At 55.5% G+C, this 26247-nt stretch overlaps 1 protein-coding gene across 3 annotated transcripts; it reads left to right on the top strand.

The window, feature by feature from the left end:
* The first annotated feature begins 927 nt into the window (after positions 1-927).
* On the top strand, positions 928-26247 carry SGSM1 (small G protein signaling modulator 1). 3 transcript variants are annotated; one of them, XM_088135062.1, is made up of 25 exons: positions 928-1264; positions 7342-7417; positions 8127-8289; positions 8890-9042; positions 9301-9368; positions 9558-9703; positions 10011-10142; positions 10478-10602; positions 10856-10923; positions 11854-12014; positions 12860-12989; positions 13593-13763; positions 15465-15603; positions 16100-16164; positions 16357-16502; positions 16995-17123; positions 17339-17521; positions 17787-17858; positions 18137-18709; positions 19136-19260; positions 20219-20301; positions 20668-20777; positions 21061-21157; positions 21493-21660; positions 22520-26247. In XM_088135062.1, exons 1-25 carry the CDS (start codon positions 1094-1096, stop codon positions 22606-22608), a joined length of 3543 nt encoding a protein of 1180 aa, XP_087991188.1. In that variant the 5' UTR covers positions 928-1093; the 3' UTR covers positions 22609-26247. The 3 variants fall into 3 exon arrangements, with proteins under 3 accessions (XP_087991188.1, XP_087991187.1, XP_087991189.1); XM_088135061.1 differs by having other exon boundaries at positions 929-1264; positions 11851-12014; positions 22520-26246; XM_088135063.1 differs by lacking the exon at positions 13593-13763 and having other exon boundaries at positions 930-1264; positions 11851-12014; positions 22520-26244.

Raw genomic sequence — 26247 nt, 5'->3', positions numbered from 1 at the left:
AGCGTCCTCGGCTGCGGTCCTCAGGCTTTGCAGATACCCGGAGAGCCAAGTTTTGAATTCAGATCTGGCCCTTCAACTTGGAGCAAGTCGGACCTTCCAACCTCATCCCTCCCCTGCTCAGCATAACGCTGGCCTACCCTACTGGGCTGTTACGTACCTGTGTGGCCTCTGATATTCTCCAGAATCATGCAGAGAAGTTGTAAAGGGGCTGGGCGGCCTATAAATGTAATGAAATACATGGTTAAAATAAGAACCTTGTAGTACCTTCAAGTTTAGTCTTTGAAGACAATGTTACATTGTAATAAACTTTTTAGTCTTTAAGGTTCTGCAAGAAATGGGCTTGTTCTTCTTCTAATAGTGTAACAGCCCAATGCCCCTTTGGAAGTGAATTGGTGGTGCTGTCTGAGCATAAACCAGGGTTAGCTCACTCGGCTTCGAGTTCGACTTAGTTGTGTTGTGTGAACCCAAGTGGTTGCAATGTGTGAATTGGGGTTATGGGTTACTATGATTCATGAAGAGATTCAACTACAGTTTATTCCACAAGCCACAATTAAATCAACCGTGGCTCAGTGTTCCCCTCATTGTGGGGCAGGGACAGATGAAATCCAGGCTCAGACCTTCGCCGCCTCGGTGACTTTACTCCTGCCTAATCAACCTCCTAGGGTCGTTGTGAAGAGAGAGGAAGGGGAGGTGCAGCCCCCCCCCCGGTCTCCTTCTGTTCCACCGTAAAGGCCGGCCGGTCGGCCCCTCTTCCGCGGCTGAGGGAGCGGGGCCTGGACGGACCCCGAGGAGGGGGCATTTCCGCCCCTGCGGGCTGGGGGGAGCCGCTCCCAGGCACCCCCCCTCCGGGAACTCGGCCCGAAGGCGGGCGGCTGGGCGGGGGACTAAGAGGGAGGGACGGACGAGCGGTGACAGCGCTGCTCCAGCCGCCCGCCGCCGCCGCCTCCCCGAGCCCCGTGCGCGCAGAGGCGGCAGGCAGGCCGGCGGGGCGTTGCCTCGCCTCGCCTCGCCCTGCCCTGCCTCGCCTCGGCCCGCCTCCCGACTGCGTACCAGCGGGCGAGCCAGCGAGCGGGCAGGCGGGCGGACTGGCAGGATGGCGGCGGCTCCGGCTCCGGCTGCCCCGGCGCCCGGGTCGGGGCGGCGGGCTCCGGGCGCGACGTCCGGGGGCTCGACCGCCCTGCGCGCGCTGGCGCCCGCCTCGCTGCTGCTGCTGCCCGCCGAGGCCGAGACCCGCCAGCGCCTCCTGCGCACCGCCAAGAAGGAGGTGAGTGCGGGGCGCGCGCGCCGGCGAGCCACGAGCGGCGGCCACCTCGCTGCTCCCTCACCTGGGCGCCCGGCCGGCCGGCCGGCCGGCGGGGGAAAGCCCGGGGCGGGCGAGGCGGCGGGCGCGGGTCCCTGCGCGCAGCCTCCCTTCCGAGCCCTGGTCCGGCCCTCCCCCAGACCCCGAGCGGGCCTCGCCTGCCCTAGCCGGGGCTGCGGGGGGCCTGTGAAGAGGGGGGAGCCGGCAGGTCGCCGCGGGGCTCGGGCGAGGGTCCCCTCCCAGCTGCCCCTCAGCCCCGGATCTCGGGAGCGCCGGCCCCGCTGCTTGACGTGCTTCCGGCGTGCTGCGCCCCTGGCCCGGCCGGCCCAGGGACTTTCCCGGCTCGGCCCCTGCCGGACCTGCTCCTCGCGGAGGGGGCGGCGCGGAGTTCGGCTGCGGCGAGGGGCGAAAGGAGCAGGCCGCCGCCGGCGCCGCCGCCGCGGGGCTCCGTTGCATAAGGCTCTGCGGCGCCTCGGCCAGCAGAGCTGACCGCCTGCCTGCCCGGGCTGCCGGCCGCGCGAGCGGAGCCACCTGGTGGCCGGTGGCCCTGAGAGGCTCCCCCGCGGCCCTGCTGCAGCTCGGCCGCCCTGCCTTGCCCGCTCCCTCGGAGCGGGGCGCAGCGCTTGCGGGGGCAGCGCGTGGCGCGGCCGGCCCGGACCAAAGCCCGCGCGAACTGGGCTCACCCGCGCTCGGCCTGGTGGCGGGTCGGGCGGTCCTTCCCCGGGAAGGGACCGGCGGGGGGCGGGGGCCGGCCTTGCCTGCAGTCAGAGGAAGGCCGATTCTGCTCGCCCCTCAGGAACAGGGCGGTGGGACCGCCGAGCTCCTGCCTGGTGTGGGGGTGCAGGCTGCGGGGGGGCCTTTGCCGCGGGTCCCTGCTGAGGTTGGACTCCTTCTCCTCAATGGTCCGCTAGGCTCTGGTGACTCTGTTCTACCAAGTCAAAACACGGTCCAGACGGTAGCCTGATTGGTAGGCTGGGTGAAGCCGGTGCGCACGGTCGCCCGCTTGTGATCCTCTGGGTGACAGAGTGCCTCTGTGGAGGAGGAGCAGATGGGCTGGCATCCAGACCGCATCGCTCGGGGGCATGATTTTGAAGTGATCAGTGGGGAAGAGGGTGCATGGCCTGGCACCATATCTTGGCACTGATACACACTGGTTTAAACAAAAAGTAAAATAAAAGACTTGTGTAAAATGCTAGTTGGTGTCATTTGGCCCTGAAGGTTAAACGTGCTCGGGCTGGAGGAATAGCTGACAGGCCAGGATGAGCCTGGGCTTTTGAATCTGAGGTTCCTGGGGGTCCGCTTTGGGTGCAGTGTCTCCTCAGCGTCCCCTCTGCTTCCTTGCCTTCGCGGGACTGCCACCATTTTGTTCCGGGCCAAGTTGGCGCAGTAGAAATCAGATGAGGAAGAAATTCCCTTGGTTGCCATGGCAGCTCTGCCCTGGTTATGAGGAGGATGGCGGCTGCTTCACTCCCAGGTTGAGCCCCAGTTGCCCAGCCGGCAGTCCTGCGGTCGCCACGGGGCTTCGAAACAGAGCTTGCCGATTCGGCTGCCTGGTTTTAAATGCCTTTTAATTCACCGGCCTGCCAGCCGTGAGCTTCCACTGTTTTTATTCATTAATGATGAACCAGGCACATTGTGCCTGCTCTGCGGACCTATTCTTGGCTTCCCCTTTCTGGGGCATTATTGATTGCCTGGAAGTTGGTCTGCAGCCATTGATACCGTCCGTCCGTCCACTTGAATTGTGGGCTTGAGGCTGGTGGAGGGGAATTAATTGCCACCGCAGCCCCTCCAGCTCATTGGCTGCCAAGCTTTTGTTGCGTGGGCTGCCTGTCGAGCTTCAGGGGAACTGCTGTTGAAGCTGGCATAAATCTATATATTATTGGGGCTGCAATGTTTTAATCAGTTGATTTGAGCGATTGATGAAAAGATCATTTAACGCGCCACAGTTACAGCTGGATACCAGGTTACAAGCATTTATGTTTTCAGTTCTTCCAACACCGCAGGGGGTAAGCCCTATTGGAATTGGGCCGCAGCCTCCCTTCAGCAGGAGACCAAAGCTGCACACTGCCTCTCTGCTACTAATTTATAGCATCTTTACACGTCATGCTGTTTTCCGAAAGATCCAGGGAGTCTCTGGAGGCTACCTGCCTGAACTGTAGTCAGAATAAAACTGAGAAGGTCGTTGTCTTGCGGGCCATTTACTGCACAATGAGTTCTCCTGCCCTTGGACGGAGAAGCGAATTAGGCTCCTGGATCCAGTGGAGATGAGAAGAGGCTGGTGAGTCTGCGTGGCTTTGATCAACCGAGCGCAGAAGACCAGAGATCATAAGAGGCTCCCTCGGAATTGCTTTGGAGAGAAACCAAAGGCGCCGAGGGCTTCTGTGAAGTCGAAAGCGCCTCTGGTGCTCGTTCCTCTTCTTTTGAAGACGGCAGCCGCGGCTTTCTGCTGAACGGGCCTCGGGGAGGAAGCGCTGCCAGGCAGAAAGGCCTCTTCTCCCGCAGCGTGGTGCCAAAAGCCTTTTGGGGAAAGATCCGTGACCCCATCGGAGCCACGTTCTTCGCGTCCTGGCCCAGCGGCGCGGACTCCAGGGTTGAGAGTGTCGGCCGGTTTCCATGGGAACGGCTGCCTTCTAATGAGTCAGCACCAGCGTACGAAACGATCCGCAGCCCGGAGTGCCGGCAAGCGCGACGCTTGGGGGGGAGAGGATCTGGAGCCGTGCGTCACCGCTCTTCAAGCCTGTGCAAAATTCGGCGATGCCGAGGGGCTTGGGGAGAATCAGCTCCGGCGTGTCAAGCGACTGACCTGTCTGCCCCTCTTTCGCCAGTCGTGTTTTCCACGCCAGCCAAGGAAACAGAGTGGTTTGTGGGCGTGCGAAGGCGTGAGACCCTGGGCCGGCTCCTTCTCCTCGCTTACCACCCGCGCCACGGCTTTGAAGGGAACAAGTGCTTAAAACCTTCGCCTTCAGGTGCCGTGAAAAGTTCAGGTGCACTTTAATGCAGAACGTGGGACCTCAGTACTTTTCCCCCCAACCCATTAACGGTCTTTTAAGTTCAGCGCCGTCGAAAACCGGAGCGTTTGTCCTGAGGTGTCTCCTTAAGAGAGGGTGGAGACCCAGCTCCATTTGTTCCACAGCGGGGTTATCATCTGTATAATGCAGAGCAAACAGTGACTCAATGCCAGGAATGGTGCAGGTGGCATTCACTTCCTTTCTTTCCCTTTTTTTTTTTAATTAAAAGGGTCTTATTTATCAATTGGTTTAATTCAATTTGTGTGGCCGCCCATCTCAGACCAGTGACTCTTGTTAGTTCCCTCATCTGCAGGGTAGCTTTTCGGCTTGCTCCAACAGGATATTGGAGTTACGGGCTGCTGATAGATTTGAAATGGGATTTTATGCGCATGCCATTTGTTAATCAAGACGGCGAATGGCATGGCTCGGAGAAATGCCCTGTTAAAGACCAGCCTTTGCAGGCTGGCTGGGCTAAGAACACACCAGGAAGAGCTGGCTTTAAAACGCTTCACTGTGGCTTCCTGAAAACCTGGCCCTGCTGCGCTGTGAGCCCAGTGCTTAGCTGCTGGCCTCAGTCCAGCCACGCCTTCCCTGACCCGACGTGGTGTGTTTCGACTGCAGCAGATCTGGGTCTCAGACGGGGTTTAGCTAGAGCTGCAGAAAATCCGGGAGCGCTTCCTCTTGCAGCTCTCGTGGCTTCTGAAAAGAGAGAGCTTCTGTAAAACTCAGGTTGGCTCTTAAAATTGCCCCAGTCCCCCCAACGTGCCAAAGGAGGGGCTCGGACATTTGCTCTTGCCCGTTCTGGGGCCGCGAGGGAGGTGCTGGCGGCTGGCCTGATCTGCCCTGGCTGGTCACAGTGGCTCTGAGGGGCCTGGTAGGCAGAGACGGTGGAGACAAACCAGGACGCCTGGCCAGGTGGGGCCCTGCCCCCAACCAGACCACCTCCCTCAGGGCCGCGTTTCCTTCTTTTCAAGGGCAGAAAGTAACCGGAGCTGTTGGTGGGACAGGAATGCCAAAACCAATATCTCGCAGCCTTGTTCGGCTGTCAGTGTTACGAGTTAATCCATAGCTGAGCCAGCTGGGGAATGTGGCAAAACCTCTCTGGCAAGATTTAAGGTAGTCTTGGCAGGACGGAGATGCCGTTCTGTGGGATGGACAAGCAGGCACCCACCTGTCCTAGCTGATGTGCACCAGGCATGGGAGAGGCACTGACGTATTGTATGAAACGCTTTAAAAAGCATCTTTTTAAGGCGAGGGCAAGGAATGTCACAACCGGGGTTGCGGTTTTCTCGGAGGGGAGCATCTCATCTCTGCAAAACTGCTGTGCTGCTGCTGAAGGGCACCGTGCGGGTTTTCTGCAGGGAAGGTCTCCGTGGAGGCAGCTGGAAGGATGCGGTGTCCTCAAGGCTGAAGCTGCACCCTCTCTGCCCAGCAGCCTCTGGCCTTTGGCTGGAAGTGGCGGGATTCCTGGCCGCGTGACTGGGGAAGGGGATCGGCCTGGGAGCTGGCCCGAGGCTAGCAGGCCGGCATTTGGAGCCCTGGCCGATCTGTCTGGCCCGACAGCATGGTTCCTCGATGTGGCTCGGGAGATACTCGCTGCTGGAGAAGTGCTGGAGAGGCCATTGCTGGCCCCTCGCGTTTGATCTGAACACCCTGGGCCTGTTCGCCGGAGTGGTTCCTCCCCTTCCCGCCTGCTCCCTTTCGCTCAGAGTCATTTTAACATCCTGCCTCCCTGTCGTGCAGTGCAGGCCGTCTGTCACTCTCTTCAGACGGGAGGGAGAATTCAGCCTGAGGGAGGAAATCAGGGCCTTGGCCTCAGGGAGGGGCTGCCGGGGAAGCTGTCAAGCCCACGGGATGCACTACGGTGCTGCTACTCGCTGGCTCTTCCCTTTTGCACTAAGGTTGCCATGGCAATGGGAAGGGATGCTGTCCCCGAATAAACGGCCAGTGATTTTTAAAGGGGTGAGGTTGCAAAACCGTTGGGAATGGATTTAATTCTGCTCAGGCCTGAAGTGAAGCTGCTGCTGCTGCTGCTGGCGTTCCTGACCTCGTCCTTCAGCATAATTCAGGACTAGCCCATCAGGAATTATTACTGTATAAGGGATGGCCAGATGTTTTCCCCCTCCCAAAGTAACCCTTCCCTGCATCTGTTTCTGTAGGCTGCAGAGCAGCCTTCGGCTCTCTGGGACCTGCCTCGATGCTACCAAAACGAGGCACAAAGTCCCCGGGTGCAGCTCAGGCGGCTATTTGTGGGCCTGGGACTTGGGGCTGCAAAAGGAGGGAGAGGCTGACTGAATCCTTTGCGTTCCCGTACTGCTGCACGCTGCAGATCACCTCAAAACAAAGGTTATTCTGAGGAATATGGAAGTCACGCAGCCCTCAGAGAGACACCTACCCTTTGTCCCTCAGCTCCCCCACAAGAGGTGAGCCCTGGGTTCTGTTTCTGGCTGTTGGCAGCTTGTTTCCCTCCTCCTCCTCCTCCTCCTCCTCCTCCTCCTCCTAAGGACTGCATTTGATGCAGCTCTGAAACGTGCCTGGAGAGCGAGCTTTGTTGAGTTCACTCATTGCGCTATACCGTAACATCATTTGCGCACTGTGGGTTTGGGCTCAGCAGCTGTGATTCCTCAGTCAACCCTGGTTTGGTGCAGTATGTGACCTTGGCTACAGTGGGGCTTGTTCACAGTCTTTCTACGCTGGCGGTTTTTCACAAAGCATTCAAGAGGGTTGGATAGTAAATGATAGATTTCCCGGTCTCTAATGTCCTTAATTCAAATCAGAAGTTTCCTGAACCTCAAGAAAATTCTGTTCTGCTCACCGCTGTTGCCTCATCTTAGCTGGGGGAAAAACGGCTGTATTTTCTGGCTAGATTGGGAAAAGAGGGCTGAGGGAGACCTGTATGAATATCTAGAGGCACCTCGGATCTTGTATCTCCAGGGACCGTTTTTCTCCTCAAATGTTTGTCTTAAATTTGTTTTGGCAGAGAATCTCTTTTCGTTTATCTGATAGATTTTATCTGAACGTTGTTTTTTGCAGGTAAAGCAAATAATGGAGGAAGCAGTCACAAGGAAATTTGTGCATGAGGACAGCAGTCACATCATCTCTTTCTGCGGTAAGCTAGATGGATCCAGACCTTTTCTGTCCTTCCCATCAAGAGCCCCGTCAAAGAAACATGGGCGGTTTCCCACCTGGTGGGTCCTGGTGTTGGCTGCCATGCAGATAATAAGCAGGTTTCTTGCAGGCAGATGGATTGGCATCTCTGAAAATAAGTAGTTTGTTCTCTCTGGCGAAGTCTGTATCTGGCCATCGAGGGAACGAAGGAAAGGGCAAAAAAGCAACCCATTGATTGATTGATTGGTTTGATTTACACCCCACTTGCAGCGAGCACTCAAGACAGTTAGCAGAGCTCAAAAACAACAGCTGAATATAAAAAGTTACTGTTAAAATTAAGTACTAAACTCACTGAACGGTGAAACATCTGGCTAAAGAGGCATCTTTGCAGATCGCCGAAGCGCTGAGGAGGCGGCAGGAGCTGCATTTTGCAGCCTTGGGCACTGGGGGGGCCTTAGAGGCCTTAAGAAATGGGGGTGTGGTCAGAAGGGCTGCCAACATCTCGGTCTTTGGAGATGTTCCGCAGAGGACAGCCTTCACGGAGGGGGTGGTGGGTCTCCTTTGAGCAAGCCTCCGGGGGACCGGCGAAGGATGGTGTGGCAGTGGCCATTCCAGACCTGACTTCCGCAAAACATCATCCCCCCAAGGGACACTCATACGCAGCCAGGCCTGGGGGCTCCCCTCTCAGTTTTTGGGGCTTTTCCTTCCAGCCGCCGTCGAAGCCTGCGTCCTTCATGGGCTCAAGCGCCGGGCAGCGGGTTTCCTGCGGAGCAATAAAATTGCTGCCCTGTTCATGAAGGTGGGGAAGAGTTTCCCCCCTGCCGAGGAGCTCTCCCGGAAAGTGCAAGATCTGGAGCAGCTCATGGAGAACACGTAAGCCGTGGCTGTGCTTTGAAAACGCGCTGGGGGAATCGGGGTTAGGGTTCGGGTGCTCCGCTAGCCTTGTGGTGCTGATAAGTGCATCCACGTGGTGTTGGATCAACCCTTCTTAGGTTGCGCGCCATGCTTGGCGTGTTGCTTGCTGGTGCTGAGGAAATAGGAGGGGGGTCCCCAGCTATAGTTTAATCCAAACCCGTCCGTTCAGCTCCCGCACCCCTCGCTGTAGAACTTCTTTGTCTTTATTCTGATGGTAATTTAGAAAGCTGGAGTCTCCTTTCAGTTGAGTCAATTCCTGGTGACCCTGTGGAAAAGTCAGCGTTGCTTCCTCAGCAAAAGTATGGAAGAGGCTTTCCGTCAGAAGCCCCTGGGATCTGATTTGGATTCCCAATCTTGCCTACAGGTTGATGTTTCTTAGTGGCCTTCCATCCCAATCTGGCTCTGTTTAGATTTGGGGGGGTGGGGGGTGGGGGTGTCAGCCAGGTAGAACGCACGTGTAAAGGAACAGGCTCAAACAGGAGGTAAAGACGCCGACCTTGGGTGCCGCGTAAGCCCACGATGATGTCAACATGGGGGGCCTTTTTCTCTCCCTCCAAGGCGGAACCAGGGGCCCGGCATACAGGAGAGCGCTCGCAAGGCTCAGAAACCGCCCAGCCTGTCCCCGCAAGCCATCAAACACCTCTGGATCCGGACAGCGCTTTTTGAGAAGGTCCTGGACAAAATTGTGCACTACTTGGTGGAAAACAGCAGGTGAAGATCTCCCTTCCCACCCCCCACCCCCCTTTGCTGGGCTGCTGGCGATGCTAGGGACTGTGGCCGGGCAGGGCAGTTGGGCCTTTTGGACCACGCGCGGTCTGGGCCAGCCAGGCTCAGGCAGCAAAAGAGTATTCTGCGATATATTTAATACAGGATTAGGAAAAGTTAAAATGGGGGAGAATTGGCTCTTCTTCCCGCGTCTGTCTGTCTACCCAGTTGTAAGCCTTTCCTGTCCTTTCCCCCCACCTGCAGCAAATACTACGAGAAGGAGGCTTTACTCATGGATCCTGTCGATGGGCCAATCCTGGCTTCTTTGCTGGGTAAGGATCTGGAGGCTGGCTGGGCATCCTGGGGGTTGTGATCCACACACACCCAGAGGGTGTTGACGTGGGGAAAGCCGGTCGGCGGCGGGGCCAGGGAAGAAGAAGGGAACATGAGTTTGGGGGAGGTGTAACACCCAACACAGCTCTCTCTGGAATTGGTCCTCCTTCTTTTTCCTGCACCCGCAGTGGGTCCTTGTGCCCTGGAGTACACCAAGATGAAGACGGCTGATCACTTCTGGACCGATCCCTCAGCAGACGAGCTGGTCCAGAGACATCGGATCCACAGCTCCCACTGCCGACAAGACTCGCCCACCAAGCGCCCTGCGCTCTGCGTAGGTCTCGGGGGGGCGGTCAAGAGGAGGCCGGGGTTAGGAGCTGACGGTCAGCAGGGCTGGGCTGCCTTCCTGAACCAGGCCGCTCTGGGGGGAAGAAGGGGATTCCCAGCAAGACCCCTTGGGATTCAGAAGTGCAAAAAAAGTGGTCGAGAGAGAACGTGGCAAAACTCACAGTGTCGGTCCAGTTCAGTTGGGAACCTCGGCCTGGTTAGATTTGGGCATCTAAACTGAATTGTCCAACCCCTTTGGAAAAATAATTCTGCTTAGGGTTGGCGATTTTGTTTGTTGGTTGGTTTGTTTCTAGATCCAGAAGAGGCACTCCAGTGGCAGCATGGATGACCGCCCCTCCCTCTCAGCCAGAGATTACGTGGAGTCGCTGCACCAGAACTCCAGGGCTACCCTCCTGTACGGCAAAAACAACGTCTTGGTGCAGCCGGTGAGTAGCCAGGAAGCGGGGGGCCTGCTGAGGCCGGGCCCCGCTGCAGTGAGCTAAAGCCAGGCAGTGCGGATGCTTCACCTTCCCGAAGCGACATGAAGCGCCTCCGATGCCTTGTGCAAATTTGAGGACATCTGTTCGCGTAACTTTTTACAAGAACCAAGAGAATGGTGAACTCCTTTTCCAAGCAGCGTCACAGGTTTTCTAACCTGCTGGGATCTTGTTACTGTTATTTAACGTGAACAAGGATGCCGGATGCTGAAAACCTGTCCCAGTGACAGTAGAGAAGCAACGTCGTAAGTTGGCTCCGTTTCCTGTTTTCCCTCTCCTGATAGCGAGATGACATGGAAGCCATTCCGGGCTATTTATCTCTTCACCAGACCGCAGATGTCATGACGCTGAAGTGGACCCCAAACCAGCTGATGAACGGCTCTGTGGGCGACCTGGACTATGAGAAGAGGTGCGTGTTCCTGCGTGCTCTTTCTCGCGTGCGCCACACAGACTGCCTCGTAGCACAGCTAAAACCTCTTTCGTGCTTTTGATGTGAAAAGAATTCACGTGTCAAGCGAATCTGGCTTGGGCTTCCCTTCTGGTTTAATAGGGTTTTTGCCAGATCCGTGTGGGGCTCTTTGAATCCTTCAGCAATCTGGTGGGAGGGAGTCCCTGTTCAGGGGGCTCCTCCCCATGCCAGGCGTTGGTTTTTCCCTTTGCAGTGTTTACTGGGACTATGCCATGACCATTCGCCTGGAAGAGATTGTCTACCTTCACTGCCATCAGCAGGGTAAGGGAGCATCTGCCGTGGCTTGTGACGTGGCCCTCCACAGAATCTCAGGCTCTGACTGGTCAGCCGTCCTAAGAGGCAGCGAGTCACCAGTGCGCAGATCCTCGCCTAGTGAGGGCTCTGGATTTGCACCCAGCAACATCAAGGTCTCCGACGTCCATCTGGTGCAAATGCAAAGCCTGCCCCAGGTCATGGGCTGAAGCATCAATGTGGCCGGCCGACCCGTGACCCATCTTCAGTTTCCAGCCCTGGCAGGGACAGGGAAACAGCCCCTTGGGGTGCATCTTCACAGGGAGGATAGGAAGCATTGCCTAATTTTCAGAGGAGCCTTCGAGCCAGGCCTTACCTCTTGGAATGATGGCCATGCTTCAGTTTTCATTTTCTGGGCTTCTAAGGGACCCCCCCCAAATGTCCTGGGGTCCCAGAAGCACAACTTGGCCCCTAGCAGTAAATTAAATTTATTGTGGGCTCTCACTCTCTTTTCTCCTCTCTGAAAACAATCCCCAAGACGAACTTGCAACGAAAGTGAGCCTGGTCTCTCTCAGAGTCTCAGTCATTTTGGACAGACCAACCAAGGGGTTGGGTGTGCAAGGGAGGCCCCTTCTCAAGTCAGAGCCCCCAGGCCGGGGCCCTGGGTGGCCACGTCTCTCTGGGAGGCCCCTTGGGGGCTTTCTGAAATCAGTGCTTGAACTCCAAGGCCGTGCCAGCTGGACGGAGATGAGACTTTCCTCTCTTGCCTGGGTGAAGAGGGGGAGGTACCGTACCCACTCCTGTGCTCGCTTGGGTGTAACTGAGCTGGTGGTGGAGAGGGCCACAGCCTGCTTTAGGTGGCCCCAGTCTCTGTTGGGCTCCCATTGGCCAAATCTGCTTTTCACCTCTGCTCCCACTCTGTGCCCTTTCTTGCTTTCTCCTCCATCTTGCCAACAGTAGACAGCGGGGGGACCGTTGTCCTGGTCAGCCAGGATGGCATCCAGCGCCCTCCCCTGAGGTTCCCGAAGGGGGGACATCTCCTTCAGTTCCTCTCCTGCCTGGAAAATGGCCTGCTGCCCCATGGCCAGCTGGATCCACCTCTCTGGTCACAGAGGGGGAAGGTGAGCGTGAGTCTGACTTTGCTGGGGTGGATCTGCACATTCGGAGCTAGGTGTGGCAGAGGGAGGACCGGTTCTTGTCTGAATGTGCTCCCCTGCGTCTGCTGGCTGGGGAATTCTGGGAGCTGGCCCACGGATCAGGCTTCACGTTGGACCTTGGCAGTAAATCGCCGGTCTCAAGATGATTCGCCCTTAGTTCAGCTTCTTGCCTTAAGGTGGCAGAAGACTTGGACGTATTTGAATCTTCATTGTAGTCAAGAATGAGGCTTTACGCACAACCACTGATTGCCCTCTGCAGTGCCGAGATGTCAGAGATTTCTACATTTTCTCAAGGTTTAAACTTCCTTCCTCCCATTTGTCCTGGCTGACGCGTACTTGGCGAATTGCTTGGTAGCCTTGAGAGGCTGCAGAGATAAACTCTATAATGGTCCTCTCTAACCTGGAGCCTGCTGGGTCTCGCTGCCCTAAGCCTCAGCAGCAGAATTCTTGCTCAGAGCTCTGGAGAGTCACTTCCCCAAGCCACGAAGCGCTTCTTTGTCTCAGCGTGCTGTGTGAGCTCAGATCATTTTGGTCTCTTTAGTAAATGGTGGCTAAAATAAACTGGCTTTGCCTAATGGATGAACCAGGTCGGGGTCAGCTGTTCTGAGCGAGGTGGACCGGCAGCCGCTGATGGTTTCCAGCGGTCTCCGAGAAGGAGCTGATGGCTGCGGGCTGAGAACGAGCGTGACGTGCTGGAGTAGAGCTTAGCCGTGGAATCAGCTACAGCATCTTTTCTAGCTTTCGTTGGGCTGGCTCAGATCCACGAGCTGAGCTGAGGCGTTCCCACTTCTGTGTTTTGCTTCCGAAAGGGGAAAGTGTTTCCCAGACTGAAGAAACGCAACCTCCAGGGTCCCCCTGAGTCTGCCTCGGACAGAGAAGAAGAGGAGGCCACGGATTACGTGTTCCGGATCCTCTACCCAGGCACGCTGTCCGACTTCGGTAAGGGCTTGCTCGGGAGGAACCGGGGAAACCGTTCCGCTCCCGAGGAAGAGCAGAAGTTTCTACCCAACGGTTTGTTTTCAGCACGTTAAGATAAGCTACAGCTACGCATGTCAGACGTATAATCAGCTTTACTATTACTTTAATGTGAAATATTTCTGGAATTGGTTTAGTTTTGTTAGCTGCCTTGAATGCTAGCTAGAGTAGAACAAGGCATTGTCTGCATGACCTTTGGGGAGAGAAAGATCACTTGTGGCAAAGGAGCTTAGAAACATTTCATTGATTCAACTCAGTCTGTTAATTTACGGCTGCCTTGCAAAAGAGGATAACGTTAGTATAAGGGCTGTGAGTTTCTGCTCTGAGAAGGTTACGGTCTCGGCAGAACGGGGGGATCAGAGAGGTGAGCTCCAATCACCTTTCTGACCCTTTCTTTGGGGGAAGCCTTAGCAATTCAAAGATGTTTGTCTCCCTCCCCCCCCCCCAACCAAGAGAAGAAGGAATTTTTACCTCTATAAATGTTCAAACCCTTTGTGGGTGGGTGTTGTTTTTTTTTACAGAGTGGTTGGGGTCCATCTTTATATTTCCCCTTTTCTGCTCCTTCAGCTGTTGTTAACGGCTCTTGTCTTCCCCCCACCTCTGCCAACGCTTCTGGGGAAGAGGCGGTTCGGATGACACGGGTCCCTGGCAAAGTCGTGGTGATCCCCAAATGGCCCCCGAGTCTTCCTGGGGTGATCCTTCCTTCTCCCACCACCTTGGAGTCCAGACAGCACCGCTGTAATGTTGCCGTTCGCCTGCTGGGGGCACTTTAGGCTCAGTGGCTTGGCTTCTGTGTTGGCATTTGTGACTTGGCAAGGCAGGGGCCCATCTTTCGGTCCCCTTGGGGTCATCCCCAGCCCATTCTTCCTGCTTCAGAGGCGCAAAAGCCTAGCGAGGGAAGAAGAGGCAGAGTTGGGCCTTTTATTCCTGGCAATATTGGAAGAACTCTCTTGGATTAATCATATGGGGTCTAATTCAGTTGACTAACTTGATTTACATTTGACTAAAACAACTCCAAATAAAAACGTTTCTCGGATGCAGATACATTAAGTAGAATTAAGAAAGATAAAAAGATTATGCCCCCTTGCACTCCTAAAGCTCTTGGTTTAATCAGCCCATCTAGTGGAATGAGTGTTACTGTCATCCGTATATATTCTCATTTGCAAATTGAGGCATGAAGATGGGAAGATGGATGGAGGAAGGGAAAGCCTTGGGCTCAGGGAAGGAAGATCTTTGGAGCCGCTCCCTCATCCGTTTCAGATGCCATCACGGGCCAAGCTCTCGGCTTTGCAAACTTTCCTTCTTTGACCCCTGTCAGCCTTTTCCTGACTTTGCATTCCCCTTCCTTGTTCCTCAATCAAGATGGTTCTGTTTTCTTGTGCCCTCAACTCTGCCTGATAAGGCAAATTGCTGCGTTCCTGGGCTGTCAAAAATATGGGCTCTTCTTCTGTGGTTAGCCCCCTTGAGAAGAGATACTGCTGGGTGATTGAGGACACCACATTTCGGCCTGGCGAAGTGATGCTGGGCTGAATTCTGTGCCCCTGGTTGGGTGATCATAAGCCTGGTGGAGACCTTGACGTTTGGAGCCGTTGCTCTGTAACAAAACGGTTCAGTGCCTTTTCACCGCCTTTGGAATCAGCTCAAGGTAGCCCCCCCAGCTCATCCAGAGAGCTCAGTTTGCTCCCAAGGAGCTTTCCCATGAAATCTAGAAATCCGGCAATTATTTATATCAGTTATATTATCATTGAAGGTTTTTTTAGCATAGGTATCCACAGCGGTTTACAAAGTGTTTAGAAGTTCAGCTGTGCAGTGGAACAGACAAATAAGGATGCATCAGGGAAACCACATTCTCAAAACAGAAGCTACTGAAGGCTTGAGAGAACAAACAAAGCAAAGCAAACCTTCGTGCCTTTCCTTGCACCCAGAGGATGGTTTGATTTAATCTTGGACAGCATCCTCCCAACCTGAGTTTATCTCTGGCTCCTGATTCGTTTGCACGCTTTGCGAGAGGTGAAAGCAGCGAGGAAGCGGCTGGAATGGCCAGCCGAAGAATCCGCCAGCCCGCTCAGCAGCCCCTCCTGGTGCAGCAGATGCTTGAAAAGGCAAACTCTTACCCTGCTCCTGGTTGAGGAGGGTTGCTGGACGTTTCTGGCTGACCCGTAAAGGAGAATCTTACGCTCTGTCTCCTCTGCTGTGTTCCTCGACGGGGTCTCCAAGCTTGAGGGATGCGTTTCCTATCGGCTTTCCCTTCCCGACCTTCCCTCCAAAGCCTTGCTGTGATGATTGGATGATGATCAAATAGTTGATGTGATGCCACATACGAAATGAACGTCCCAATCGTTCCAATGACGCCTTTTCCTTGTTTTCTGTCTCTGCTCCTGAGTCTGAGCTGCCTGTTCCTCCTTGTGCGACATTAACAGCTGTTTCTGGCTCTTCCAGCGGCCCAGGATCTGATGGATGCGCCGGGGAATGCCCTGCCTTCCATGTGGCAGCCAAGCGCCCGCAAGTCCTCCTGCTCCTCTTGTGCTCAGAGCGGATCCACGGAGAACGGCCCGTCCAACGGCTGCAGCCACGAGAGGTGAAGGAACGTAAGGGGGCCTCAGGAATGGGGCTGGGATGACCGCAGGGAGGTCCTGCGATTGAGGGAGGCCCAGAGTGGGGCGTGAAGACCAAGGGTCTGCCCGGCACGATGGGGCCTGGCAAGCGCCACCTTCCCTGCGACAAGGAGGATGCGCCTCTGCTGCTCTGTTGGGCGGCGTGTCGGTCTTTGCTTTTGGGGAAGCGAGATGAAGAGCAGCGCTACTGCAGACCGTTGGCAGGGTTGGCAGAGCCGAGGTTTTAAGAAAACCCTGGTCAGGCTGGTTTAGCCCTGAGTGAGAAGGAATGGGTGCCCACCGTGAGAATAAAAGCTTTTAGGAACCGCTGTAAAAAAAGGGATGGGGTGGGAGAAAGAACGAACAGCCACACGTTGCTCCAGCTTTACTTGCTCTCAGTTCTGCCTCTGAGAAGCAGGTTAAAAGAAGGGGGGCTCGGTCGGGTTTCCCTCCCCGGCCATCTCCTCCCTCTCTCCGCAGAGCCCCGCTGAAGCTGTTGTGCGACAACATGAAGTACCAAATTGTCTCTCGGGCATTTTATGGCTGTGAGTATTTCCCAGGGCGGGATCCGTCAAGGCCAGGCCACCGTTTTCCCTCTTGATCCCTTGGGGATGAAAATGGCACCCAAAGTCCTCTTCCTCTTCCCGTCCTTCGTGATTATGAGCTAGGGTCCTTAGGTGGGGAGCTGTTTGCATTTGGGGGAGCCCCCTCCTCTCCTCCGGCTTCCTGTGTTCCAGGGCTTGCCTACTGCCGGCACCTTTCTACTGTTCGAACGCACCTTTCGGCGCTGGTGAACCACGATATTGTGTCTCCCGATGTGCCATGCGGTGCCAGCTTGGGGCTGACTGCGGAGATCTGGGAGAAGTTTCTCCAGGACAGCACGGTACTGCAACGTCTCCTTTGGCATCCCTCCCATCTCTTCCACCTCCTCCCTCCCCAGGTTGACTCTTGATGCAGGTTTTGCTTTGGGTGTGGAAATGTCACCCCAAAGCGAGCAGTTTCATGTAGCTGGGTCCCCTCTCGTCCGTGCTGCAGCAAATTGCCAAAGGGGATGTCTGTTAAGCCGGCCGAATGGCCCTAATGTTTGGGGGGTTGTCTGTGCAGCGCCGGGTCTCCCGGGGACCCTGGAGATCTCTTGGCACTTGCAGTCATTCTCACAGGCTTTTATCCTTGATGCCCCAAACAAATGTTGAGGGTTATTATGTTATCCATTTTATTATTGTCTTTTATTCTACGTGTTTTTAAAATATTCTGTGTAGGTTTTTTTTAATCCTAGTCTCCTGCCCAGATACGTTGTGCTACAGATAGCACAAGTTTTTTTTTTTTTTAATTCTGCTTCCCCTTCCAGCATGTTTAAGTTGAACTTTCTATGCAGAGCTACGAGGAGAAGGAGCTTCTACGGTTGGTCTATTTTGGAGGAGTCCAGCATGAGATTCGGAAATCCGTCTGGCCTTTCCTCCTGGGTCATTATCAGTTCGGGATGCTGGAAGCAGAGAGGAAAGAGGTGAGCCCGGTTCCAAGCATTTGCAGCCCCGAGTTGTTTTTAAAAATGAAATCAATGAGCATTCTCCCCACCCTCGTGACTCTTAATTCTAAGAGTCAGTGGAACGGGCTCAAAATGGAATCTTCTTTTGCTGAACCAGCCTTCTTTTTGGTTCTCTTCCTGGGGTCATTTAGGGGCTCTTGCCATGCTATTCCTCCCGTCTCTGTTGCTGGCAGGTGGACCTTCAGACTCGGGCCAACTACGAGCAAACCATGTCCGAATGGCTGGGCTGCGAGGCCATCGTCAGGCAGCGGGAGAAGGAGTCGCACGCGGCGGCCCTGGCCAAGTGCTCCTCGGGGGCCAGCCTGGACTCCCACGTGGAATCCCTGAGGCACCGCGATTCCACCGTCAGCAACGGCGTGAGCATCTCCTGGGGATGCCTCCGGATGTTCCCCCAAGAAGAGCGTGGCTTAGTTAATTGGATGCAACGGTCATGTTTTGGCCCTGGGGCTATCCGTTCCTTTATCCTGCCCACATCTGAAAACGGGCCAGCCAAGGCCAGGGGCAGCCCACGACCTGAAAAGGGGAGTGGTCCTGCTCAAGCCTTCTTGTCCCTAACCTGGCCCCCTCTGCCCATCATGGAGCATCCAGGCTAACCTCCGCTGCTTCCCTTCTCCCTCACAGTCTTCCCAGAGCATCAGTTCTGGCCCGCAGAACCTCAGCCGGCTGCAGAGCGACTCCAGCAGCAGCACCCAGGTGAGAAAGGGCCCCCCCCTTGTCAGGGTGAGCTGGGAAGGGGCCAGCAGGGCCTCCTGAGGGAGAGGCTGATCCCCGTCAGCCAAGCATTTCCAGCTCTGAAGGTGGAAGGCTCTTTAAGAGGGAATGTCATCATCAGCTGGCCTGAGGCTTTTGGACAGGCCAGGACCATCTCCTGTTCCATGCCAGCGCAGAGCTGGGATCTTTGCAAGCACTTTCCGTCTCTGGAAAGGAGGCGCCAAGCTGGTCCCGTTGTGGCTTCGCTCCTGTTTCGTCAGGTATTTGAATCCGTGGATGAGGTGGAGCAGACTGAAGCAGACGTTAAGCCAGCTGCCGGCAGACGAGCGAGTCTTTCCAATGGAGGGGTCCCCGAGGCTGGTTCCTGCTCCCCCGACTCCGGCCACCCTTCCTCCCAGAATTTCTCAGTCGCCTTCTCGGAGCGGAGCTTCAGCAACGAGGACAGCGGGCCGGAGGGAGGGAAAGGGGGAGCAGCCCAGACAAGTGGGGAAGGGGCACCCCCCACCGTGGAGAGCACCCTCCTGGACGGCACGGGGATGGGGGAAGGGCCACGGGGCCATCTTGAGGGGGACTTCTCTGCTCCCAGGAACCTGGATGCCTTCCTCCGGATGGGCAAGGAACTGCCTGGGAAAGAGGGGGGCTCCCTCGCCCTGGCCGACCGCTGGGTCAGCCACAGCGCAGGGCAGCCCAGCTCGATGGGGAGCGAAGACGACCTCTCGGAAGAGCCCGAGATGGAGAGCCTCTACCCGCAGCTGGATTCGCACTCGCTGGCCATCACCGACCTCACCTTGAGCGAAGTTTCCCCTGTTTCCTCCTCTGGGGTTACTTACTCGGTGAGTTGAGCTTTGCGGCTGCAGATCTGTAAGCTGCGTCTTAGGGCTCTGTTGGTTTTCTTCGGAGAGATATTGGACGCTCTGTGGTTATTTTATAGCTTCTGGTCTTTCTACCCGCAGGCATTCCCTGGGGGCCTTTCTCGTCCCCTGGGAACCCCAACACCGTGATTTAAATGGTGCAAACGCAGCCTATTCAGGTTGCAGTTTTAGTGACCCTGGTGTGCTGGGGAGATTATTTTAGCGCACGAATGGTCCTCGAGAGAGGCGTCGTCCTCCCTGCCCCCCAGGATTCCCCAAGGGGGGCTGGTACTGAAAGCCGCATCCCATCGGTAGCGCCCAGGGTTGGCCTTTGTATGGTTCCCGGCGACGTTCGCCAGGTGCAGCTGCGCGCTCCTTTCAATGCTCTCCCCCTCTGTGACTCCACAGCCAGAGCTCCTGGACCTGTACACCATCAACCTGCACCGCATTGAGAAGGATGTGCAGAGGTGTGACCGGAACTACTGGTACTTCTCGCCAGCCAACCTGGAGAAGCTGCGGAACGTGATGTGCAGGTGACGGTCGCCTGGGGCGGCCCCGGCTCCTTTCTAGAGGACCTGGCCCTCTGCTGCAGAGCCGGCCACTGGTCAAGCGATTCGTTGGAGAAATAAATGAGCCTATAAAACGATCCTGAAGTGGGAGAGATGTAGAGGTTCTTAGATGCTCCGTTCTCCCCAGCAGAAGAGGAGGGTGCCTTCTCCAAATCGGTGCCTGGAATAGTTAGAAGTGGATGATCAATAATGATAATAGTTATTATTATTTTGAAATCTATCAAGTGACTCAGAGGCATGTTTTGACTTAATCCCATAATACCAAATAACAATCCAGCACAAGTATTTTCCTGAAGAACCATATTACATACCAATCCAAAGGAAAAGAAAACAATAAAACAGGCTAAAAAACGGTACAGAAAAGATGCTGCCCTGGTACGTCCAGACCAGCGGAGCCTGCAGAGGGAATCTCTCAGAACAGGAGCCTCAGGTCCCAGCCTGATTCCCTCTGCAGGCTCCGCTGGTCTGGACGTACCAGGGCAGCATCTTTTCTGTACCGTTTTTTAGCCTGTTTTATTGTTTTCTTTTCCTTTGGATTGGTACGTAATATAGTTCTTCAGGAAAATACTTGTGTTGGATTGTTATTTGGTATTATGGGTCTATGTGCTGTTTTCATTTGAGAAGTTTTAACTTGGGAGCTATCTTGAATTCCTTTTTTAAGGTCAGGTGTCAGTTTTCTAAGTAAACGACACAGCTCTGCAGGGCTCTGATTCAGGGGTGCTAAGAACTGGAGCACAAAATGCTGGAGTCCAAAGGAGCATGGTTTATAAGGGAATTAGAGGTGCAGAATTTGGGGTATCCAGCACAGAAACCCCCCCACCCCCCCACCCTGCCTGCCTGCCTGCCTGCCTGCCTGCCTCCCTCCCTCCCTCTGATACTGATCTTTTGGCAGCTCCTCACAGCGTCTCCTTCCTTCCTGCAGCTACATCTGGCACCATATTGATGTGGGGTACGTTCAGGGGATGTGTGACTTGCTGGCCCCGCTGCTTGTCATCCTGGACGAGGGTGAGTTGGGTTGCGCCTCTTGCTGGGTTCCCTCGGTGGCGGCGGTTGCAGAGATCCACCTGCAGTGAACAGCGATCCATTTGGGGTTAGAGGGGCTCTGGTAATCAGCCTGGGGACTTTCCTTAGGCAGCAGCATATCGAGTAGGAGAAATGACTGAAAAGGAATGAATTTGGGGTCCTTTGGTCTGGGCAGGATAAGAAAAGGAGCGTTCAGCAGGCTCTTAATCTGGCATCAGGGGAAAGCGAGAGCTCTCTGGCGCCCCGTGTGGGTGGAGCTGGTGCTGGCGCTGGGGGCTCTCTGCCAGCTGAGGAAAGCTGAGGGGTGGGAGGAAGACCCTGGAGTTCTCCTTTCTGCTCCTTTCCCAGAAGCTCTCGCTTTCAGCTGCTTCACGGAGCTCATGAAGAGGATGAGTCAGAATTTCCCCCACGGAGGAGCCATGGATACCCACTTTGCCAACATGCGGTCCCTCATCCAGGTATGGAAGAAGAAGTGGACAGGCCCCTGCAGCCTGCCTGGTCTGGCTTTAAGAAGCAGGGTGCTGTACGCCTGAAACAGGCAGGCATTCATCAGGAACAGCCTTCCTTCTTAGCCGCCAGAGGAGGGGGAGAGAGGGGCTTCGGTCTGCTGGACGTCCCGGCGGAGAGTCTGGTGGGAGAGGGCTTAAGGGGAGCGTCTTGGACAGAGCGGGGAGGAGGGTGCCGTGGGCTTTGCTGCCCTCTCCCCGCAGACCCTGAGAGAGGGATGCGCTTTTCCGGCAGATTTTAGACTCGGAGCTCTTTGAACTGATGCACCAAAACGGTGATTACACCCATTTCTACTTCTGCTATCGCTGGTTCCTCTTGGATTTCAAGCGAGGTGAGCGCCGCCCGGGGCCACGCAGCACACCAGGAGTTGGGACGAAGATCCGCTGGGGCCGGCTCAAGAGAGAGCGCTGGGAGTGGGCCGGGTTGGGGACCAGGCGTCCTCGCAGTGGCAGGGCCCAGGCTGCCACGTTCAGCTGTGAGGTCATTGACTCGGCACAGCTTATCCCGTGTGCGCAGCGTTGCAACTTGTCCCCGACGGTGGGGTTAGTGGGTCGTGTGCGCCCAGCACCTGGGCCTGCGTGTATGGAGAATCACTGGGGGTGGGGGGGGCGGCTTCTGGGACAGACACGGGGCCCGCGGGCTCCCATGGCTTCTGCTCCCCCCCAGAGCTGGTGTACGAGGATGTCTTCACTGTCTGGGAGACGATCTGGGCGGCGGCGCAGGTCTCCTCCTCTTGCTACGTCCTCTTCATCGCCCTCGCCTTGGTGGAGGTGTATCGGGACATCATCCTGGAGAACAACATGGACTTCACAGACATCATCAAGTTTTTCAACGGTACGGGCCTTGCTGGCTGCGGAGCCCTGCGGAGGATGCCTTCTAGCGTCCCCAGGGGTCCCCGGGCACTCCGCCTCTCAGGCCCCGCTGCAGAGGCTTCCCTGCTTGGGGTCCACTCTTGGCGGAGGGCCCCTGCTCACCAGGAGACCTGCTACCTGTCAGCAGAGAGGCGTCCCCATTTCGCTAAGTGAGATCTGGCAGAAACTGCCTGCTTTCATCTACCGCAAAAGCTGGTGCAACATAAGGGGCCGCAGGGCGAGCAGCAGGGCCTGACTCAAATCGCACCCTAGGCTGAGAGTCAGGTGTGGCACCCGCACGCGGGCTTGCATTACCCTTGGCAGGCCGGGTGAAATGCAGCTCTGCCCACAAAGAAGGGCCGCTGAGTCGCGTTGCACGGTTTTGTCTATGGCTAACTGCCAGACCCAGGCCATTCAGAGTGAGCAGCAGTGCTGGTCGAAAACCGGGGGATTTGAGGGAGGGAAGGGGGCTTTCTTGAGGTGGGTGCCGAGGGGCTTCCTGGCCTGACCAGGGAAGGGAGAGAGTGGGGCGTCACTGAAGCTGGCACAGCCAGGCAGCTGAGCTCGGGTGCTGGCAAGGAACAGTCTGGGGTAGTGTACCTGCTGGGGAAGGCCCCCCCATTGCCTCAAAGCCGCTTTCATTGGGAGGAGTGCTTGTGTGTGCTTGCTGGCTGAAGCATTTCCCAAGCAAGCCACTGGCACTTCAAGCTGGCAGCCAGTCCTTCCCCTCCCTGGCTCTGGGCCGCCCGCGTCCTGACTTGCCCACAGGCGGGAGAGAAGCTCTGCCTGCCTTCTCTTCAGAACTTGCTCCCTACCCTTTTCCTCCCACTTCCACTTTTCAGAAATGGCTGAGCGCCACAACACCAAGCAGATCCTGCAGCTGGCACGGGAACTCGTGTCCAAAGTCCAGACGCTCATTGAGAACAAGTGATTTGGGAAGCCCCCTGCCCTCCGAGGAGGAAGACCACCCTCGCCCGCCTGCGCTTGGAGGCTGATGGCCACGGGGACAGGATGCAAAGGGTCCAGGGAGAGTCTTCCCTGGGGTCTGCCCCCCCAGAAAGGCAGCAGACAGCCTGGCCTTGCCAGTCCACCTGGGAGCCGATCCTCGCAATGAACCAAAGAACTCAACCCTTCTGTCTCCCTTCTTGGTCAGATGGGGGGGCATTTGACCTGGCACAAACCTTGTTTTGAAGGGGGAGACGGGAGCCTTGGAAAAGATGGCAGGAACCGACTGGTCCTGTTTTCCTCTCCCTTCAGATTTTCTTGCCACGCATGTGGGTTGGGGGCGTGTTTTTCTTTTTGCCGAAGCAAGGGACTTTCCCCCGGTCCTGCCCCACCCCCAGCGGAGGACCCCGGGCTGACGGCAGGCTCTCGCCCAGGCAGAGGTCCTGAATCTTGGAGCCTGGAGAGTCCTTGGCCCCAGGCAGCCCTTCTCTGCCTTCGGGACCGGGCTGCTGTTTGGGGCCACCTCTGCCCTAGAGCTTTTCCCTGCACCTTTTTGGGGGTGCCCCCAGTGTGCCAAACTCCCGCTGTCAGGTTGACTGATGGGCGTGCTCTGCTTTCATGAAGATGGACTGGGCTACCCAGTGCTGTTCTGGCCGACTCCTGAGCGTCTTCCTTCGGCAGGAGGGCAGCTTGGGGGCTCAGTGCCTCTCGCTTGTCCCCTGCTCCTAGCGGAGGCCTCAAGCACGGGGGAGAAGCGTTTCTCCAGCCAGTCTGTGGCTGCCGCGGGGTCGTGTCCCTCAGCGCCCCCCACCAATTCTTCTTCAACATCACCTTTCCGGGCAGCCTCTCCATCGCCCTTTGAAGTAAGACCCTGCTTATTCCAAGGCGGAGGCAGCAGCCCACCGAGCCGCGCTGGCTGGAGCCTCTGCGATGTCTTCCTGCCGGCCCCAGAGTCACCCGTGGGCTGGGGCCTTGGCTCCTGGGGGGCAGGGTGACGTGTGGATGGTTTGGGTTTTTTTAAACTCAGGTGTTTTTAAAGAGAGGTAGGAGGAGCAAAATGGGGCTTTGTTGCCTGATCAAAACCTGCCAGAAAAAGCAACCGTTTGGGTTAAGCAAGGACCTACATTTTTGCTGTGAAAATGGCTTCCTGCAAGCCAGAAAATGCTCAGCCATAGGTACCCCCCCCCTTCCTTCAGAAGGACCAGCCTCCTAAACAAAGCTGCAGTTCTGTGTTAGCTTCTTATCTTCCCATTCCATTTCAGGGAGGGAGAAATAACAAAGAGCAACTCTTAAGAGCTTCTGCCCTTCTCTGTCAGCTTGTGTGTTTGTGCGCTTTTGGATACATGTTTGTCATTGTCTGTTGAACCGAAGCGGGACATTCTGGCCTTAATGGTGACATCCTCACAAAACATTTGCTGGACTTCAAAGGGAGTGAGGGTGGGCAGGTCTACAATTATAGTTAATCTCTAGCTGCCATTTCTGCGATCACTTCAAACATTTAACTGGCTTCCTTCTGCAAACCCCAGGGAATTTTAGTTCAGGAAATGGAAGTGGCTCTTCTTGATGACTCCCAAATTGTATGCTCCAGGGAGGAACTATACTTCAGTCAGTTGCACAAAAGTTCTCCTAGGTCAACATCTTTTGGTTAAGGATGGAGATGATGGTGATGGGGCAGGAGGTGGTGTCTCTTGCCAAATTAGGCTCTGTTTGGACTCCCACAAACTTTCTCAGCAAAACACTTGATGTTTCTTGTGGCCCTTAGATCAGCAAGACCATCAGTAGAAGGTGGAAGGGCAGCCTGGGTGCAGTTATTGGTGAAAACACGAGAAAATCTGTGCAGGCTATGTGGTCCATTCTTGGCCATCTTTTGCCCTTTGATTCTCCTCGCCCCACTTGCACAACAAAGGGAGCATTCAGAAACCAAGATTTCCGGATTTGAAACCAATGCATCTTTTAAAATTCATTCTCTCTGGGGTTTTTTATGGGATATGGGTGGACAAACTGGGATTTTAAAGAATCAGTTGGAGTCCCAAAAGATACACGTGTGTGTGTGTGTAAATGTGCATTTTAATTGTGCTGGGCTATCTAACTTTGGATATTGCTGCAGTGATCCTTCTTTCTTAAAAGCACAATTCTGAGTGAGTGATCTGTTCCCGAAAGCTTAAATCTTGTCGTTCTTGAACAAGAGAAGCCAGCCAGAAGCGAGGTCCCTTTTGTAGAGGAGGAGGCTGCTTGGGGTGGCACCCTCTGGCCAACGGGGATGAGGTTTTTTTAGGCTGGACGTGATGCCAAAGTAGAGACCAGCAGTGAATCTTGGGTGCCCCCCCAATCCCTAGGGCAGCACAGTTCCTAGCATGGGGTTAGCACAGGGCTTTTTCCCACACCTGACTTCTGGGCACCTGGGTGCGTCCGCAGAATGCTCAGGTCAGTTGAGAAGTTCCTGGAGAGGACTTGCCACACCGCGTAGCCAACGCATCCTTTGGAATGGCTCTTCGGTAGTCCCATAGTCTCTCCCTCACAGTTTCTGTCATTTCAAAAGCCAGCTGAGGTGCCCGGTCCTTGCTGCCACCGCGCCTATTACAGCCGTTTGAGAACGGGACCCATGTAGGGAAACGGTTATAAATGCAAGGGAGACATTATTTATATGTGTTTATTAATTCTGTGCATCCCAAAGTCTGTGTGCATGAAGCCTTATGCAAGCAGAGGTGTATTTTTTTGTCACAGTCTCAAAATGTATCTTGTAAACATTTTAGCAGGAAATTGTCTTATGTATAGCTATATATTATACAGATAACCAGGTCATGCATATGTATGTGTGTGCACGTGAGAGGGTGTGTACACACATATGCATGCACACACACATATACACGCATAAACAAGATGTCTGTGGATTAAGCAGGGCGCTGCAAGGGCTTCGCCGCTAAGAGCTTTGTGCGATCTGGAGCACGTCCCTCCCTCTCATGTACCTTGGGCGTAAGTGAAATGGCCATTTTCCTGCTTTGCTTCAGGGTCTGCAGAAGAAAGGGATTTGAGGAAAGCTTCCCCCACTTATACCATTGCTGTTTATTCCTATATGAAGAGATGTGCTGCTTCCTGTAAAATACCCTGGAACAATTTACAAGTTACGCACCTTTTGCCCCAGCATCCTTGTTACCGGGAGGCCATTTCCAGGTTCTCAGCAGCCTTTTTGCCCTGAGAGAAGGGACCTTCTGCTAGGTCAGCCCTGCTGTTCAGCAGAGGGAGGCAGCCGCTCCCTTTCCTGGATTGGCCTGAACGAGCAGCAGATTTAATGTGCTGTTGTATGTTTGCTCCCGGGGAGAAGCACGGGCCGGCTTCTTCGGCATCATCTGGGCTTGGGGGCTGCGGGCCTGACTTGGAGGGCAGGGAGAAGTGCTTTTGCCTTAAAATAAAGCTCGCCTAATTTACAACTTGTAGGGCTGGTGGGCAGGACTGGAGACTCCTGGGGGGCAACAACCAGGAAGGCGAGACGGTTGTGGGCACGCGCAGCTGCACCTGTTTAACAGAGAGGCCAGCAAGTCTCCAGCGACCCGTTTCAGTTTCAGCCTGGCTTGCTGCTGCGTTCTTGGTGAACGCACATTTGGGCGGCGGGGTTAGCCGTTGGGGC

The sequence above is a fragment of the Python bivittatus genome, unplaced genomic scaffold (genome assembly GCF_059951505.1).
Source record: "Python bivittatus isolate LINGU-HERP-01145 unplaced genomic scaffold, Pbiv_v1 ctg000100_np1212, whole genome shotgun sequence".
NCBI classification, from domain to species: Eukaryota; Metazoa; Chordata; class Lepidosauria; order Squamata; family Pythonidae; genus Python; species Python bivittatus.
The sequence above is the reverse complement of the archived record's forward strand: the minus strand, read 5'-3'. Positions and strand labels throughout refer to the sequence as shown.

What these genes read in the sequence shown, in the direction of transcription:
- SGSM1 (XM_088135061.1), top strand. Translation starts at nt 1,094, where the DNA reads ATGGCGGCGGCTCCGGCTCCGGCTGCCCCGGCGCCCGGGTCGGGGCGG. An exon ending in CTCTCGGGCATTTTATGGCT is followed by an intron (nt 16,165 to 16,356) that starts GTGAGTATTTCC and finishes CCTGTGTTCCAG; the next exon opens with GGCTTGCCTACTGCCGGCAC. An exon ending in ATTCCACCGTCAGCAACGGC is followed by an intron (nt 17,522 to 17,786) that starts GTGAGCATCTCC and finishes TCTCCCTCACAG; the next exon opens with TCTTCCCAGAGCATCAGTTC.